Below are 15,347 nucleotides of genomic sequence, written 5' to 3' on the forward strand. Positions count from 1 at the left end.
AAAGTGATGGCACTGAGCTTTGTTATACGCGTTGTCGCATCATATCGAGGCATGCCGTACATCGCTGGAAAGCTGTTGAAATTTCCCGTACGCTGGTGCACGTTCCCCGGTGTGGATTTGCGTGAAATCGCCGATGCATAGTGATTTCCATTTTGTTTCAAATCCAGAATGATACCGGTACCGTAGGAAAACGCGAAAAAAGTTGCAAATTTTGGAGTCCATGTCATCGCCCAACCATTAAAACCAAAAAAGTCAGGAGGTCGCGCGCGGTTGCGATATGAGAGATTCACGCGCGCGCGCGGGCGCGCACGTCGCGGTCGACGCCGTCGCGTCGACGATGCGGAATCGTCCAGAGCTCGTGGTGTGCGCGGTGTGCGCGGTGTGCGTCGGCGTCGTCGTCGCGTCCGTCCTGAAGCCGACGAACGAGAGCTTTTACCAGTACTGCGTCGCGAACGCGCGAGACGTCGTCGCGAGCGGGACGTCGTCGTCTTGGGCGTGCTCAAACGGAGGGGCGTTACGCGCGACGGGACTTCGAGCGAAAGCGTATGAGACGCGTGATTTATTTGCCTTCACCGTGGTGCGCGCCAACTCGGGGAAACATTTCATCGGCATACTCGGCACGTGGATTCGAGTTCCTCACATTCTCATTCTGCTGCCAGCGATCGTCGTGTCCACTTCCGTGTTCTTTTACCGCATGGATAAGCGCGTCACCGCCGTACGTGCCATTCCGGGTGCCCTCCTTTCCCAGAACCGCCCATCGGGTGAACTCGTCGAGGAGGCCGTTCTGCGTTTCGTGGCCCTCACCCTCGTGGGTTTGGTGAGCGCAGCCGTGGGTCTGGACCTGCGTAAGATGCAGATGTATGTCATCTTCAAGGTGGCCGTCCTAGGGCTCAAGGTCGCGCGTCTCTTCACAGGGATGGACCTGAAAAAGTCCGAAGCCTTCCTGTTCGGACTCTTCGTCGTCGTGGACTCCAACGCCATCATAGAGATAAACGATAGGGCACACGAGGATCTACCATGGGCGCTAGCCATTATTCTGGACGACACGGGACACGACACTGCCCGGTACTGGTTTGCCTTTATTGAATACTCTCTTTACTTCTTGAACCTGATGCTGAACCTCCTGACTCTTTTGGTTTTAATGGTTGGGCGAAAATCAAAGTGAAATTATCGTTTCACAATCTATCTCCCCCCCCCGGCCTAAGCGCTGGCGCGTGGTCACCATACGATGTTAAAGACATTGCCTTTAATGCCCGCGACGTGAACAATGTATGTACACGCGGACATGTAAGAATAGTTGCACAAAATTTGTCGACGCGCGCGCCGATGAGGAAAAGACACGGGCAACTAAGGCGTCTCTGAAAGCCTTGGCAGCTTTGAGCGCGTCTTATTTCCTCGGATTGTTGTATCGCGAGTAACATTGATCCTTCCGCGTTACGCGAAAATTTTGAAAAGCCATCTCCAGCCACGCCGCACGCCGGCGCGCAAACATCCAATATTCTTCCACTTCTGTTTCTCTTTCGTGCACAACCAAGTCTCCCATATCCCTCTCTCTTCGCATTCAAATAGACACCAATGTTGTTTAAATGCCGCACGGCAACTGTCGCTGCGAATCTCCGCGAACGCCATTTCGCAGCGAAACTTGATTCCTTCTCTGAGCCACTTCTATCTCCAAAATGGCACCCACGCAAGACGATTTCCACACCGTTGTAATTTGATCCGTTTGCAGGCGCGGCGCCGCTCGAGGCGGCGAAACGAGGTCGGGTCGACGTCATCGCCTGGGCGTTCACCGAGCGCGGACCGGTGAACGGGTTCGACATCGCGCTCGGGGTGGCGGAGCGGGAGAACCAACGCGGGGCGGTGGAGGTGTTGAAGTTCATCAAGATGAACAAGTACGAGCGGCGACGGGCGATGAGCAAGGCGGACTATTACGCGAGACGCGGCGGGGCGGATGAAAAGGCGCTCTTCGCCGCGCTCGACGCGATTTGGTTCAAGTTGTACAAGACGCACGCGTTCGATCGAGACGACGCGCGAGCCGAGATGCACGTGATCGAGGACTTTGAGGACGAGGACGAGGACGAGGGGCCGACGCGGGCGCAATGTTTGGCCAGGAAGATTTTGCACGTGATTGACGCCGAAAAAGCAGCGCTCTCGAGCGCGACGTACGTCGCGCTGTGCGACGCGCTTCGTGAAGTCCACGAATTGCGCGTGCGGAAAGAGCCAAAGTCCACCGATGAACCTAAACTTGTGTCCTAGTGTGAGTGCTATCAACAGCGCGATCGGTAACCGCCAACTGTTCGCGGGAGTGAACAGGACGCCGATGAAGAGCCCTGGTTCCAACACTTTCGCGCGCTCACCGATGGTTCCTTTCCGTTCTCCGTTGCAGCGCATGGAGGAAAACAAGGCATCACTGAACCTTGGAGGCGCACAGAAGATTGAGGAGCTCACGACGCCTGTGCTTGGCGCAGCAGATGTCAGGAGGAGCGACTCATCATCTGAGTCTCCGTCGTTGGGACCGCGAACGGTCCCAGTCATGCTCAAGGGAAGTCCAAGACCTGTTGAGGTGTACGTAGACATGGGCGACGACTCAGCCGAGCTCACGGAAGTAGAAGAAGAAGCCAACCCCATGGTGGTCGCTGCCCTCGGAGAGGAAGCCATGTTACGCACCAGTCTACAATGGCGAGACTCCATGGATCTCGATCGAACGATGTCTGGTGACGTTGAATGTGGCCAAAGTATAGATGACTTGGAGGCGGCGCGTGAAGCGCTCAACGCAGTTGCGGCCCTGAACACGACTGAAGAGTTCGATGGTGACTATGGTGCCACTCCTAACTTCGGCGGTGATACGCCTAACTTGGCCTCACCGTCCGTGTTTATGGATAAGGAAAACAACGAAGACTTCCAAGAGACGCCAGAGATGGGCGATGGCCCAGAGATGGGCAACGGCGCCTCCCCGATATTCCCGGTGTCACCTGTCGTGCACACGTCTGGGGGATACTCACCACGTTGATCGTAATAGAACACACGTGTAAAAGGTACCGTACAAACTAAAATATCTATTGATTCTTGTTGAAAGGCACGGCCGCGTCGCGAACTATGATGTTACGAAAAGCACCCGGTGCGTTTCGTAACATCATAAAGCACCCGGTGCGTGCGCCGAATCTTCAAAAGCACCCGGTGCGTGCGCCGAATCTTCACGATTACCGAGCTCTGCGGCTCTGATAGAAGCATCTGCGATCACTACGGCGACGCGACCGAGCCAGACTAACTCCGATACGCCAATGTACGTCCCTACGGCACCAACGGTCAGCACGGTACCGATGAATGCACCGGCATTTTCAACATTCCATACATCTTTCACGATGTTGACGACCAGGACGACGAACGCGACGACGTCGACGAGCATGACGAGCATTAGGCCGCTCGCGACGACGAACGGGACGACGAACGCGACGACGAACGCGACGACGACGCAGGCGCTCGCGAGTGGATTCGCTCGCCGGATCGACCGCGCGTTGGCGCTCCGACTGAGCGACGACGCCGTGGTTGGATCACGCACGCGCGACGACGAGGGTGGAGAGGGGGACGACGGCGGTGAAACGACGTCCTCGCGCGCGACGGCGCCTCGGGTCGATCTACCCGTCTTGAATAGCCATCCCCAGGCCACCGCGCAGAGAGCGATCGACCAGAGAGGCGCACCGATCGCGAGCGCACCCAAAGTCACCACGGAGAGCGCGGTGACGTGCACGCGGTAAACGTGCACGACGATCGCTGGAAGTAGATTGAGAATCTCAGGAACTCGAATCCACGTCCCTAGAATGCCGATGAAATGTTTCCCCGAATTGGCGCGCACCACGGAGAAGGCAAATAAATCACTCGTCTCGTACGCTTTGGCTCGAAGCCCCGTCGCCCGTAACGCCCCTCCGTTTGAGCACGCCCATGACGACGTCCCGCTCGCGCGCGCGTTCGCGACGACGTCTCGCGCGTTCGAGACGCAGTACCGGTGAAAGCTCTCGCTCGTCGGGTTCAGTACGGACGCGACGCACACGCACACCGCGCACACCACGAGCTCTGGACGATTCCGCACCGTCGACGCAACGGCGTCGACCGCGGCGTTCACGCCCGCGCGCGCGCGAGAGATTCTCTCCCGCATCGTCTCTCGCATCGCGCCCGCGCGCGGGGAATCGCCCGTCACACGCCCCAGTGAGCGCCTTCAACGCGCCGCGCGCTGCCGAGGAGTCGAATGGCGCGATGCTAGTGGTCACACCTCGGCGCGCGTGGGCGATGGGGCGTCTCCGGAATGGGCGGACGCGGTGTCTCGACGCGCGCGGCGTCAGCACGCGCGCGCTCGTCGCCGTGACGGTCCTCGCGCTCGGCGTCGCGTCAACTGCGACCGGGACGGAATCTGCGTCAATTCTCTCGAGCGCGCGCGATGACGACGGCGACTCTGGAGAGGGAAGGGACTCCACGCTCTCGTCATGGCTCGCAAAGTTCACGTTCGACGTTCCAACGCAGACGTTCAGGGTACCTTACGCGGGAATAGAAGTCGAACTGAGCGCCTTTCGGTGCTCAAACGTGTCGGTGGGCGCGCTGACAAGCGACGTGGATTCATTGGACCGCTCGTTCGGGGCCGTGGCGAACGACGATCAAGGCGAACTCACGGCGTATGTGAAAGACTTAAGATTTATGTGTGACCTCAGGTGGTCGGTGACGGACAGATTCCGGAACCGCGCGATCGGAGACGCAAAGACGGAGGTGGCGGGCTCAGACGCGCAGTTCTCTCTCGGGTTGGACGTAGATCCCAATGGCTCGCCACCGCTTCCCAGAGAAATCAAATTAACAAACTGCCGGGCGCACATCACAGCAACTGATTTATCATTCAATGGTGGACGTTTTGCCACGGTTTTGAACGCTGCATCACCCGCGATCAGAGTAGAGCTGAGTAGAACATTGAGCGCGCTCGCGTGCTCTGGCTTCGCGAGCGGTTTAGAAAACTTTAGCGGAACGGCGAGTGGTCAGAGATGGGAGGACGGTCAGCTCGCACGCGATGAACGAGCGATGGCAAGCTTATTTCGACCCGCCGAACCTGCGTCGTTTCCGAGGTACAACGCGACGGCTGGTGTCTCAAATCTGAGCACAAGTCCACTCGTGCGCTGGCTCGAGTACATGTCGGAGGCATACATCGGCGCGCAAGGTCCACGATCGGTGAGCGCGTTCGCGCGTTGGATTGAGGATCAAAACGAGCGGAACGATGAAAATAATGTCAACGTCGTTCGTGTACCCCCGGTGTGGTTGTTCGATTCTCAGACGCACTTGCCGAAGATGAGCTTGATGCAAACAGACATACAGTGTTTTACACGCGTCAAGGCTTCGTCTCGACGACCACTAGGAGACCGAGTAAAGCGCGCTGCGATTTGACGATCCGCATCCCGGACTGACCAATCAAACCCTCCACGTCTTGATTCCAAACGCATCCTTTGCTCATGGATTTCACCGGCAAGGACGTCACATCCTGATACCATCCCAAAGCGCCGACGTCGCTCTTACTGTGCTCGATCAACACCGCTCGTCCATCCTTCCTGAGCACTCTGCGCACCTCTTTAAGGGCCGCCAACGGATCCTCGATCACGCACAGGCTGAACGTGTCGACGACGAAATCGAACGAACCGTCCTCGAACGGTAGCGCCGTCGCGTCCGCCTCGATGAAACGCGCTTCGTCGCCGAACGCGAGTTCTTTCGCCCTCATCCTCGCGCGCTCCAACATCCCGGGCGATAGATCGATCGCCGTGAACGTTTTCACCCCTCTCAAATCGTACGCCGGCAGATTCAACCCGGTGCCGACCGCGAGCTCCAACACGTCGCCGCGCGCCGCGCGCAGCGCCTCCGCCCGCATCGCCTCCAATCCCAGCGCTCTCGCCGCCTCACCCCCGTCCAGATCGTCGTACGTCCGAGCGTATCCATCGTATCGCTCGCCCACCTCACTCGCTCGCCCCTCGCGCGTCCACGGCGTCGTCAACAGCGCGCCACCGCCGCCGCGCAACATCGCTCGCCGCGACCACGCTCGCCCCTCCGCGCGTCGTCGTCGTCCACGCTCGTTCGCCGACGTCGCGCGCGCGTCGACGTCGCGCACCGCTCGCGTCGCGCCGTGCATGTTCCCGAGACCTTCCGCCCGTCGCGCGCTGCGGTCGTCCCGAGCGCGCGTCAAAAAGCGCCGCCTCGACCGGGACGCGCCGCATCGCGCGTCGCGTCGCCCCCCGCGCGCGTCTCGACCGCTCGACGGCGTCGATGGCGGCGACGACATCGCGCGGGGGGCGACGCGCCTCGCGCGCCGCCCTCGCCCTCGTCGTCGTCGCCGTGAGCGCGTTAGATGGATGCGCGGGGTATCCGTATTACGTCGGTCGGTCCAAGTGCGGTGACGACGCGCACCCGACGCGCGGAGAGGGAGACCACCCGTCGATCGATCCGTCGGGAGCGTCGATGATTTCAGTGGAGAACTATTGGTCGAGCTACGACGGCTCGAGCGAGACGCAGGCGTGGGAGCGATGGGAGAACGCGACGAAGCGGCTCATGCCGGCGTCGTGGGACGTCGGCGAGGCGTACAAGCCGAGCGGACGGTTCACGCTGCTCGTCGATTTGACGGAGGTGGTGCGTGAAGAGAGTGGGTGGATGGTGTTGGTGACGTGCAGCGATGGGGTGTTCGAGGACATCGACATGCACGAGGAGCACATCGAGGGGAACGGGGGGTCCGCGAGCGCGCTGCGGTGCGACGGGAAGCGGCTGAATCCGTCGTTGCGGACGAATAAGCACAAGTTGATATGGCGCGCGCCGAGCGGTTCGTCGGACGTGAAGATCAGGGTGACGGCGGCGGCGCACTCGAACGGGCGATTTTATCAGAAATCCGTCGTACTACGAGCGGACGCGACGCTGCAGACGCCGCTCGAGCGAAACTCCACGCACGAGGAGCCGTCGCACGACGAGGAGACGTTAGTGGGCGATAGCAAGAAAGTTCCGAGCGTCGAAGCGCAAAACTTGGCGTTCGCGGTTCACGGGGCGATGATGTTTGCAGGAATATGGATGCTCATGCCCGCCGCCGTCGGCTGGTCTCGATTCGGCCGCCCGGGCCCGAATGATAAGCCGTCGGCGACGTGGCTCGCTTGGCACAAGTGGCTCATGACGGGCGCCGTCGTCGCGGTCGTGATCGCGGCACTCGTGGCGTACGTCGAGATTTCAAAGACTGGCGGCGAGCACTACGATTGTCCACATAGCCAGCTCGGTTTGTTTCTCGTCGTCGTCGTCGCGTCGCAGCCGCTCGGCGGTGTCCTTCGCCCGGCGACCCCCCCCGCGGGCGGCGTGAAATCCACCGCCCGACGCACCTGGGAGATCGCCCACAAGGGTTTGGGTTACATCATTCTTCTCCTCGGATGCGTCGCCGTCCTCACCGGGATCGACGAACTCGCCGAGCGCGGCGGCGACGACGCCGCGTTTTTCCACGCGTCGCTCTTCGTCGTCTACGCATCCCTCGCCGTCGCCGTCTTCGTCCACCTCACGCGCCATCACCGCGCGCGCACCAATCACACCGCTCGCACCGCCTTCATCGAGCTCTCATCCGTGGATCACGACGACGACGTCGAGTCGGACGCCGCGCCGCTCCGCGCCGTCCACAAACATCCCATCCCATCCTAGCCAAATGTCTCGCGTCACACGGGCGTCGTATGCACGTAGTACAAGTAGTATCACACAGGCGTCGCCCACACATCGTACAGCACGCCGCGTAGTCCCATGTACGTCTACACATCCCGTCACCCAACCTAAACCCTACACCGACACCGACGAAGATTTGCCCCCCACCGCCGAGTCCCTCGAACGAGTCATCGACTCATGAAAAAGCGTCCACGCGTCGGTCGGCGCTGACGCGATCGCGCGAATCACACGACGATCGATCGCGAACGCGTCGTCGCACCGCGACGGGCTCGATCGAGCGCACGTGGACGCGCGCGACGTCGACGTCGATCGCGTGATGGCTTCCATGGCGGCGCGAACGACGACGCGAACGGGCGCGCGGGTGGGCGTTGGGCGAACGGGCGAGCGGTTGGGCGATGGGCGATCGCGCGCGCGCGCGCCGGTGCGGTGGACCGCGGCGCGCGCGTCGATGGAAACGAGCGATTGGAACGCTGGATGTGACGTCGGACGCGCGGTGACGGCGGCGCGAGGGAAGACGACGCGGCGAGGGGATCGCGCGCGGGCGGAATCGAGCGCGTCGCCCGTCGCGCGCGCGACGGGCTCGGATGTCTTGGCGAACTGGAAGGGTGCAAAGCTGAAGCCGCTGGGATACTCCGTCTTGGCGGGTTTGTTGATTTATCTCATCCCGACCCCGGCTGGGGTGACGGTCAAGGCGTGGAACTTGTTGGCGGTGTTCGTGGCGACGATCGTCGGCATCATCACCAATCCGCTTCCGCTCGGCGCGGTGGCGATGATCGGGCTCGGAGTGAGCATGACGGCGGGAATTTTGCCCTTCTCCGCGGCGTTCTCTGCCTTCTCGAGCGAAATCCCTTGGTTGATCGCGCTCGCGTTCTTCCTCGCGCGCGGTTTCATCAAGACGGGCCTCGGCAACCGAATCGCGTACCAAATCGTGAGCTTGTTCGGTAAGTCCACGCTCGGTTTGACGTACTCTCTTGTATTCTCGGAGGCTCTCCTCGCGCCGGCGATCCCGTCCTTGGCCGCTCGCGCCGGTGGCATCTTCCTCCCGCTCGCCAAGGCGCTCTGCGTCGCGTGCGGCTCCGACCCGGCCAACGGCACGGAGAAGAAGATGGGGGCGTACGTCATGACGACTATGTTCCAAACCTCAACGATTTCTTCCGGTATGTTCATCACCGCCATGGCCGCCAACCCGCTCAGCGTGAACTTGGCCGCGTCCATCACCGGCATCACCATCTCCTGGGCGCAGTGGGCCATCGGCGCCCTCGTCCCGGGTCTCGTCTGTCTCATCTTGACGCCGCTCATCCTCTACGTCTTGTACCCGCCGGAAGTGAAGGAGTCTCCGGAAGCTCCCGCCAAGGCGAAGGAAGAGCTCGCCGCGCTCGGCCCAATGTCTTTGGATGAGAAGATCATGGCTGGCGCGCTCACGCTCACCGTCGGCCTCTGGGTCTTCGGCTCCAAGTTCGGCATTGGTTCCGTCGCCGCGGCCCTGTGCGGCTTGACCATTCTCCTCGTTTCCGGTGTCATCACCTGGAAGGAATGTCTCGCCGAAGGTCCGGCTTGGGATACGCTCGTTTGGTTTGCGGCTCTCATCGCGATGGCTGGCTACCTTAACACATTCGGCTTGATCCCAGCCTTCTCCGCCGGCGTCGTCAACGTCGTCTCGGGTCTCGGCTTGGCGTGGCAACCCGCCTTCGTGATCATCACACTCGTCTACTTCTACTCTCACTACATGTTCGCCTCTGGTGCGGCGCACATCGGTGCCATGTACAGCGCCTTCTTGTCCGTCCTCATCGCGTGCGGCGCGCCGCCGCTCGTGTCGGCTTTGGTGCTCGGCATTCTTTCCAACGTCATGGGCTGCACCACGCACTACGGCATTGGCTCCGCGCCGCCGTTCTTTGGTGCCGGCTACGTTCCGCTCGCCACCTGGTGGAAGATTGGCTTCGGTATGTCCATCGTCTACATCACGTGCTTCCTGGGCATCGGTTTCCCGTGGTGGAAGATCTTGGGATACTGGTAGGCGCGACCCGCGAGCAAAATCTCTTGCAAAGGCTCAATTTGGACGGAAAAGGATCTGTTCATCTTATAATAATACTCAAAGAACGTTATTCTACCGGTACCGAAGAACAATGTGCATCGCGGCGAGGAGACTACGATCTACGGTAGAATTCCATGTCCGCCGCGGCTTGAGCTGCGTCGACGTTGTTGATCGTCGCGAAACTGTCGCGCATTCGTCGCCCCGCCTCGATTTCGTTCTCACTCGCACCCTCCGGAACGAACGCGAACACGCTATACAAACGACCGGCGTACACCGTCACGGAGGCAAAAATGTTTCCGAAAAACCCAACCAAGTCGTAATCGACGTACGTCTGCCCGTCGACATCGCGATCCTTCGTCACGAACGAATCCGCACCGACGATCGCATCCTGAAGGTTGTAATCACTCAGTGCTAGATCACTGATGATTTCCTCTCGCACCGTCTTGAGCTTCCCGTAACCTGGCAGCGTCACGGCGTACACCTTGGCGCCCGTCTTCTTCGACTTCCACCGATTATCCGTCCCGTTCGTCGATTTCTCCACCTTATTCACCGTGTCCCTCTCGAACGACTCCGGTATGTCGTAGTAATATTTGAACTTGTCGAAGTTGTTCTCGTTCCCGCCGTACCCGCCGTACGAGCTCGAGGACGTGGCCTCGCCGTAGAACCGCGCCCACCCGCCGTCCAAGGGCTGCGGGTTCACGATCGTCTCCTGCGCCGCGCGCGCCTTCCGGTCCGAGGCGAACACCGTAAGCGCGCTCGCGATCCCGATCGTGAATTCTCGGCGCGTGGACGCCCCGGCGTGCGCTCGGGCGAGATCGCAGTGAACGACGACGTGGCCGCGCGCTCGACGACCGCGCTCGTTTCGGACCGCGCGCGCGGCGACGATGGCTGCGTTGAGCGAGGTCGAGGTAAACATGGCGCTCGACGTCGGGCGAGGACGCGCGCGGGCGCGAGCGAGAGTGAGGCGGAAGCGTACTCGACGAAGCTCGCGCGCTGAGGTGGCGAGTCGCGCGCGCGACGGAGGGAGCGCGGGGATCGGCGTGTGGGGACGGAGGAAGGACGCACAGATGCTGGAAGACATATCGTATAACTCCACTCAAGAATGATGAATGAGTGCGAGTGCATCGCTACGTGCAGGCGCTACAAGTCACATTACGGACCAATTCCACTCTTGACCTCTTTACTTCGTGTTGAGAGACTTGTCAGTGTTCGAGGAACCGCCAGAGCCCGCCAACACAGCACCGTCCAAGTAGGCATCGGCCAATTGGATGCGCTTGATGTTTTCTTGCTCGTTTTCGATCTCCTTACCGTAGGCCAAGAGGACTTCGAGGGTCATGGCCGGCGGTTCGAAGACAACTTCTTCACCCTTGCGCGGGTTGATGAGGCGCTTGCCGAGTTGATCATAGCCAACAGAGAGGATGAAGTCACGGACCTTGTCGTCGTACACGCGGGCACGGAGGGCACCGAAGAAGTCAATGGACTGGCCTTCGAAGGTGGAGACAAGGACTTCGACGTCTTCCGGGGAGACGCCGTCAGCCATGAAGATACCGTTGGCAATGCCGACGCGATCTTCAAAGGTCGGGGACCAGTAGAACTTGTCCATACGGCCGTCACGAACGAGCGGCGCGTAAAGGGTGGAGAAATCGTTACCGGTGGCGATGATCGGCACACGCGGGATCTCGATGACTTCGTATTGGCCCGGCAACTGGACGTTGGTAGGGTTGTCGGCGATGTTCATGAGCGTCGCGTTCACCATTTGGTTGTTCACGGTGTACTGCGTCGTGCCGCCCATACGACCGGCACCGGCATCGAGATCGTTGATGAAGAGCGTGGACATACGGCCCTTCTTGACGATGTCGGACGCCTCGCGGTAACGTTGACGAACGAGCTTGGCGGGCTCACCGGCGTTGCCGGATTCGAGCTCACCAGCGGACATCACAATCGGGTTGATACCGAGCTTGCGGAAGATCAAGTCGGACTGGAAAGTCTTACCTTGACCCTTACCACCCCACACACCGAGGATGAGCGGGACCTTGATCTTCGGGAGTTGCATGAAGTTCTTCGCGATGTGCACGACGACCTTATCCATGTAAGACTTGGAGATGTAGAAGTTTTCGGCGGTGATGTTGTCGTGACCGTCGTACGTCTTCATGCCCGCGGACAAGTAGTCTTGGGAAGACATAACGGCGTTGTGGGTACCACCGATACCGGCACCACCTTGGAACTTGGAGTCAACCATGTTCTTACCGCGCGCGATGTCTTGTTGGTCGTCGGAGATGTCCATGTCCATGCCCTTCCAGCGGCTCATCTCAACCTTGGAGCCGTTGGAGACGGAGGACACGCGCGCGCCCAAGAAAGTCTTCGGCGCGACGGCGCGCTTCGTCGTCGCATTAGCCTGTCGCATCGATCGGAAATATCGTCAGTCCACATTCGCGCCCGTCGACACGCTTCGAGCGATTACCGAACCCCTCATTCACCCCTTTCCCGCGCGCGCGCCCGTCCACCGCGCGCGCGCGCGCGCGAAACGCGCGAGACATTTTTCTCCACCCCCACCCCGCCCCTTCACCCACCCCTCATCGCCCACCCGCGCGCGCGCACCCCAGAGATGGGGCCATCGCGCGCCCCCGCGACCCCCCTGCTGGTGTGGATAAACATCCCGCGCGCCCCCCCCCGCGGGCGAGCGCGCGACGTCGCGCGAGACGCCGCATCGCGCGAGCACGCGCGCACCTTAACGCCGCATCGCGGCTGCGTGATCGTGGACATGGTCGTCGGTCGTCGTCGACGCGCGAGTATGTCGCGTCGCCCGCGATCGCGTCGAGGGCCTCGCGCGCGATGACGTGGTGCCGCGCGCGCGCGACGGGCGACGGGTCCGTACTGTGTGCGATTTTAACCCATATATGTACGCGCGGGGCACGTACACGCGCGCGACGGGCGACGGGTCCGTACTGTGTGCGATTGTAAGCCATAAACGTGCGTGCGGGGCACGTACACGCGCGCGCGTCGAGAGATCTCCCTTGATGGCGTCCACGTGTACGTCATACGACCCGCGCGTCCGAGTATGAGGAAATGGGAATGGAAAATAAGGTCCGCGTCGGACGCATGAGACCCCACGGCCGCGGCGTCCCGTCGCCTCGCGCGTCGAGACGTCGACGGGACCGGGATGAAACGCCTGTTCGGCGCCAAGCGCGCGGCGGCGCCGGCGCGCACGCTCGACGCGACGTCGGCGTCGATCGGGGCGCGGTGCGACGCGATCGATGGGAAGATCGACGCGCTCGATCGCGAGCTGGCGCGACATCGCGCGGCGATCGCGCGCGCGCGTCCGGGGGCGGCACGAGAGGCGGCGAAGCGCCGGGCGTTGGTGATTCTGAAACAGAGGAAGCTGTACGAGACGCAGCGGGAACAGCTGTACGGACAGCGGTTTAATGTGGAGCAAATGGCGTTCGCGAATGAAAACGCGAAGGACGCGGTGGACACGGTGAAGGCGATGAAGGCGGCGGCGAAGGAGTTGAAGACGCAGTTCAAGGCGAAGGAATTTGATTTGGGGGAGATTGATGCGTTGAACGACGACATGGCGGATCTGTTGGATCTCGGACGGGAGATTCAGGAGTCGCTCGGGAGGAGTTACGACGTCCCGGACGGCTTGGACGAGGACGACTTGCTCGAGGAGCTGGACGCGCTCGAGTTGGACATGTTGGAGGAGGACGCGGCGCTCGAGGGTGGGGTGCCGAGCTATCTGCAGGATGACGCCCTACCAGAGGCGCCCGACGAAGAGCCCGTCGTCTTGCCCGAGGCGGGCGAGGGTAAGGGCGAGAGCGAGACGACGCCGGCTGTGAGGGACGCGGCGTGATAGGATTAGTGTGTTTTTTTGTTGTACCAACCTACGAGCTATGTGACTAATGGTGCGCGATCGTGAAATTCTTTTCGCTCGCGCGTCGCCAGAATAACATGGAGCACTCGAGCCAGTGCGGGGTCACCGCGTGTATTCCACCGCGTTTGAGCGCCTCTCGAACCTTGGCCGTCGCTTTCGAAGTCCCGACGACGTGTGTTGTATGGCTCGTTATCTCACTCGAGCAATTTGCGCCAAAATTCTCAGCCAGGATCCACAGCGGTTGCTCCTCGGGTTTCACGTGTAACGGGAAGACTCGACTGAAGACGACGTGCACGCCAGAGAGGACCACCTTGCGCCGTTCTTCTAATATGTCTTGCATGCACGGCGATTTCTTTCCCTTCAGAGCGTCTCGGCGCTTGAAATACTCCGCGTGTACGGATTCGAACACATTTATCGCCGTCATCAGCATTCCTTCGCTCTCGCTCTCGTCCTGCCCCACTTCGAGGAGCGATGAACCGAGTAATCCAAACTGTCTACGCGCCTGCGGGAAGAATAAGTAACGCTCACAAGTGAACAAACTTTTTAGGTTTTGAGCCCAAACGTCGGTGGTATCGTCGAAGATGACGGAAACATCGGTGAGTTCACCCAAACCGCAGTCGTCCAGACTCTTGTACCGCGGCGCGATCAACCTGCCGTTCTCCATCTCTCCGAGCCCCTTGACGGTGCCATTTATCCACTTCTTCGCTGGATCGAGTAGAGCCACCATCTGGTCTGCGTATGCTTGCGACCCCATGGTACTGATGTGAATCTCAAACAACTTGGACGCGCGCTCGAGAAAACTTCTGACGCCCGGGCGCAACTTTGTGAACAGGTCGAAATGCGGCAAGTGAAAACACGATCTCTGGAGTGGATCCCCTGTTCTTTCCGCTCGAGCGACGTCGTGATCCAGCAGGCGCATCGCATTTTGTAAAGAATTTGCCTCCGTTCGAAGCGAAGGCACCAAAACGCTGTTCAAAAGCGTGTGATCCAAGTCTAAAACCAGCGCTAACTTGCGCGCCTTGATCAAACGCGAGAGTTCCGGATGGTCGCTCTCATCCCCACCAACACTCAGACGCTTCTTCGTCTTCGAGCGTTTTTTGTCCTTGATTTCCGGAGAGTTGACGTTATTGAGAAATGTCTCCTTGGCGTCATCTTGGACCCGTGCGATACTCTCAATGCTGTCGAACTCACCGCCAGCCATCAACTCGTGACTCGTCGCTCGAGGCTCAATTTTTTCAAATTTCATCGTCTTCGCCTCGTCTCCCTCCTCGTGCGTTTCCTCGGAGTCGAAGAAAAGGTCCACTAGACGGGGAAGCTCGCCGTCTTCTAGCTCATCCTCGCACGAGAGATACACATCGTCATCCTCATCTTCGTCTGTGGAGGACTCTGGTTTCGGCATCCGCAATTTCTGTTCTCTACTCGTCTTCGCTGACTCAGGAGGCGGATTTGACGGTGGTTGCGGTGGCGGTGGAGCGCAATCTTCGCTCGGCGACGGCTCAACCTTCGGACGCGATCGCTTGGCTTTCTTCTTCGCGAGGACGTCCGCGGGCGGCGGCGTCCCGGCGGGTGGTTTCGGCGGCGGCGGTATATACTCGCCCTCTTCCTCCGACGAAGACGCATCCGATGCGCGCCGCTTACCATTACTTTGCGTTTGATCGAACCTCCACTTCGCCACCTCCGACGCGGGCGGTTTCTCCGACGGCGGCTTGGGCGGTTTCGGCGGCGGCGGTTTCGGCGGTTTCGGCG

General features: G+C 60.5%; 11 protein-coding genes across 11 annotated transcripts; 6 read left to right on the forward strand and 5 right to left on the reverse strand.

Moving 5' to 3' along the window:
* Positions 1–337: 337 nt before the first annotated feature.
* On the forward strand, positions 338–1,165 carry OT_ostta04g02420 (unnamed product; the record flags this gene model as incomplete). The annotated part of the gene is made up of 1 exon (XM_003078731.1): positions 338–1,165. One exon carries the CDS (start codon positions 338–340, stop codon positions 1,163–1,165), a length of 828 nt encoding a protein of 275 aa, XP_003078779.1.
* Positions 1,166–1,434: 269 nt separating this feature from the next.
* Positions 1,435–1,629, reverse strand: OT_ostta04g02430 (unnamed product; the record flags this gene model as incomplete). The annotated part of the gene is made up of 1 exon (XM_022984502.1): positions 1,435–1,629. One exon carries the CDS (start codon positions 1,627–1,629, stop codon positions 1,435–1,437), a length of 195 nt encoding a protein of 64 aa, XP_022838764.1.
* A 604-nt stretch (positions 1,630–2,233) lies between these two features.
* On the forward strand, positions 2,234–3,010 carry OT_ostta04g02440 (unnamed product; the record flags this gene model as incomplete). The annotated part of the gene is made up of 1 exon (XM_003078732.2): positions 2,234–3,010. The coding sequence occupies one exon, from the start codon at positions 2,234–2,236 to the stop codon at positions 3,008–3,010; it is 777 nt and encodes a 258-aa protein (XP_003078780.2).
* Positions 3,011–3,133: 123 nt separating this feature from the next.
* Positions 3,134–4,153, reverse strand: OT_ostta04g02450 (unnamed product; the record flags this gene model as incomplete). The annotated part of the gene is made up of 1 exon (XM_022984503.1): positions 3,134–4,153. The coding sequence occupies one exon, from the start codon at positions 4,151–4,153 to the stop codon at positions 3,134–3,136; it is 1,020 nt and encodes a 339-aa protein (XP_022838765.1).
* A 131-nt stretch (positions 4,154–4,284) lies between these two features.
* OT_ostta04g02460 (unnamed product) lies at positions 4,285–5,418 on the forward strand (the record flags this gene model as incomplete). Its single annotated transcript, XM_022984504.1, has 1 exon — positions 4,285–5,418. The coding sequence occupies one exon, from the start codon at positions 4,285–4,287 to the stop codon at positions 5,416–5,418; it is 1,134 nt and encodes a 377-aa protein (XP_022838766.1).
* An 867-nt stretch (positions 5,419–6,285) lies between these two features.
* On the forward strand, positions 6,286–7,683 carry OT_ostta04g02480 (Cytochrome b561/ferric reductase transmembrane; the record flags this gene model as incomplete). The annotated part of the gene is made up of 1 exon (XM_003078736.2): positions 6,286–7,683. One exon carries the CDS (start codon positions 6,286–6,288, stop codon positions 7,681–7,683), a length of 1,398 nt encoding a protein of 465 aa, XP_003078784.2.
* Positions 7,684–8,017: 334 nt separating this feature from the next.
* Positions 8,018–9,715, forward strand: OT_ostta04g02490 (Sodium/sulphate symporter; the record flags this gene model as incomplete). Its single annotated transcript, XM_003078737.1, has 1 exon — positions 8,018–9,715. The coding sequence occupies one exon, from the start codon at positions 8,018–8,020 to the stop codon at positions 9,713–9,715; it is 1,698 nt and encodes a 565-aa protein (XP_003078785.1).
* A 130-nt stretch (positions 9,716–9,845) lies between these two features.
* Positions 9,846–10,649, reverse strand: OT_ostta04g02500 (Mog1/PsbP, alpha/beta/alpha sandwich; the record flags this gene model as incomplete). The annotated part of the gene is made up of 1 exon (XM_022984505.1): positions 9,846–10,649. The coding sequence occupies one exon, from the start codon at positions 10,647–10,649 to the stop codon at positions 9,846–9,848; it is 804 nt and encodes a 267-aa protein (XP_022838767.1).
* Positions 10,650–10,913: 264 nt separating this feature from the next.
* OT_ostta04g02510 (P-loop containing nucleoside triphosphate hydrolase) lies at positions 10,914–12,496 on the reverse strand (the record flags this gene model as incomplete). Its single annotated transcript, XM_022984506.1, has 2 exons — positions 10,914–12,128; positions 12,461–12,496. 2 exons carry the CDS (start codon positions 12,494–12,496, stop codon positions 10,914–10,916), a joined length of 1,251 nt encoding a protein of 416 aa, XP_022838768.1.
* A 397-nt stretch (positions 12,497–12,893) lies between these two features.
* On the forward strand, positions 12,894–13,580 carry OT_ostta04g02520 (Snf7; the record flags this gene model as incomplete). The annotated part of the gene is made up of 1 exon (XM_003078740.2): positions 12,894–13,580. One exon carries the CDS (start codon positions 12,894–12,896, stop codon positions 13,578–13,580), a length of 687 nt encoding a protein of 228 aa, XP_003078788.2.
* A 46-nt stretch (positions 13,581–13,626) lies between these two features.
* On the reverse strand, positions 13,627–15,347 carry OT_ostta04g02530 (NLI interacting factor; the record flags this gene model as incomplete). The annotated part of the gene is made up of 1 exon (XM_003078741.2): positions 13,627–15,347. A coding segment is annotated over one exon (1,721 nt), but the record flags the coding sequence as incomplete, so codon positions are not given.

The sequence above is a fragment of the Ostreococcus tauri genome (genome assembly GCF_000214015.3).
Source record: "Ostreococcus tauri WGS project CAID00000000 data, contig chromosome 04, whole genome shotgun sequence".
NCBI lineage: Eukaryota > Viridiplantae > Chlorophyta > Mamiellophyceae > Mamiellales > Bathycoccaceae > Ostreococcus > Ostreococcus tauri.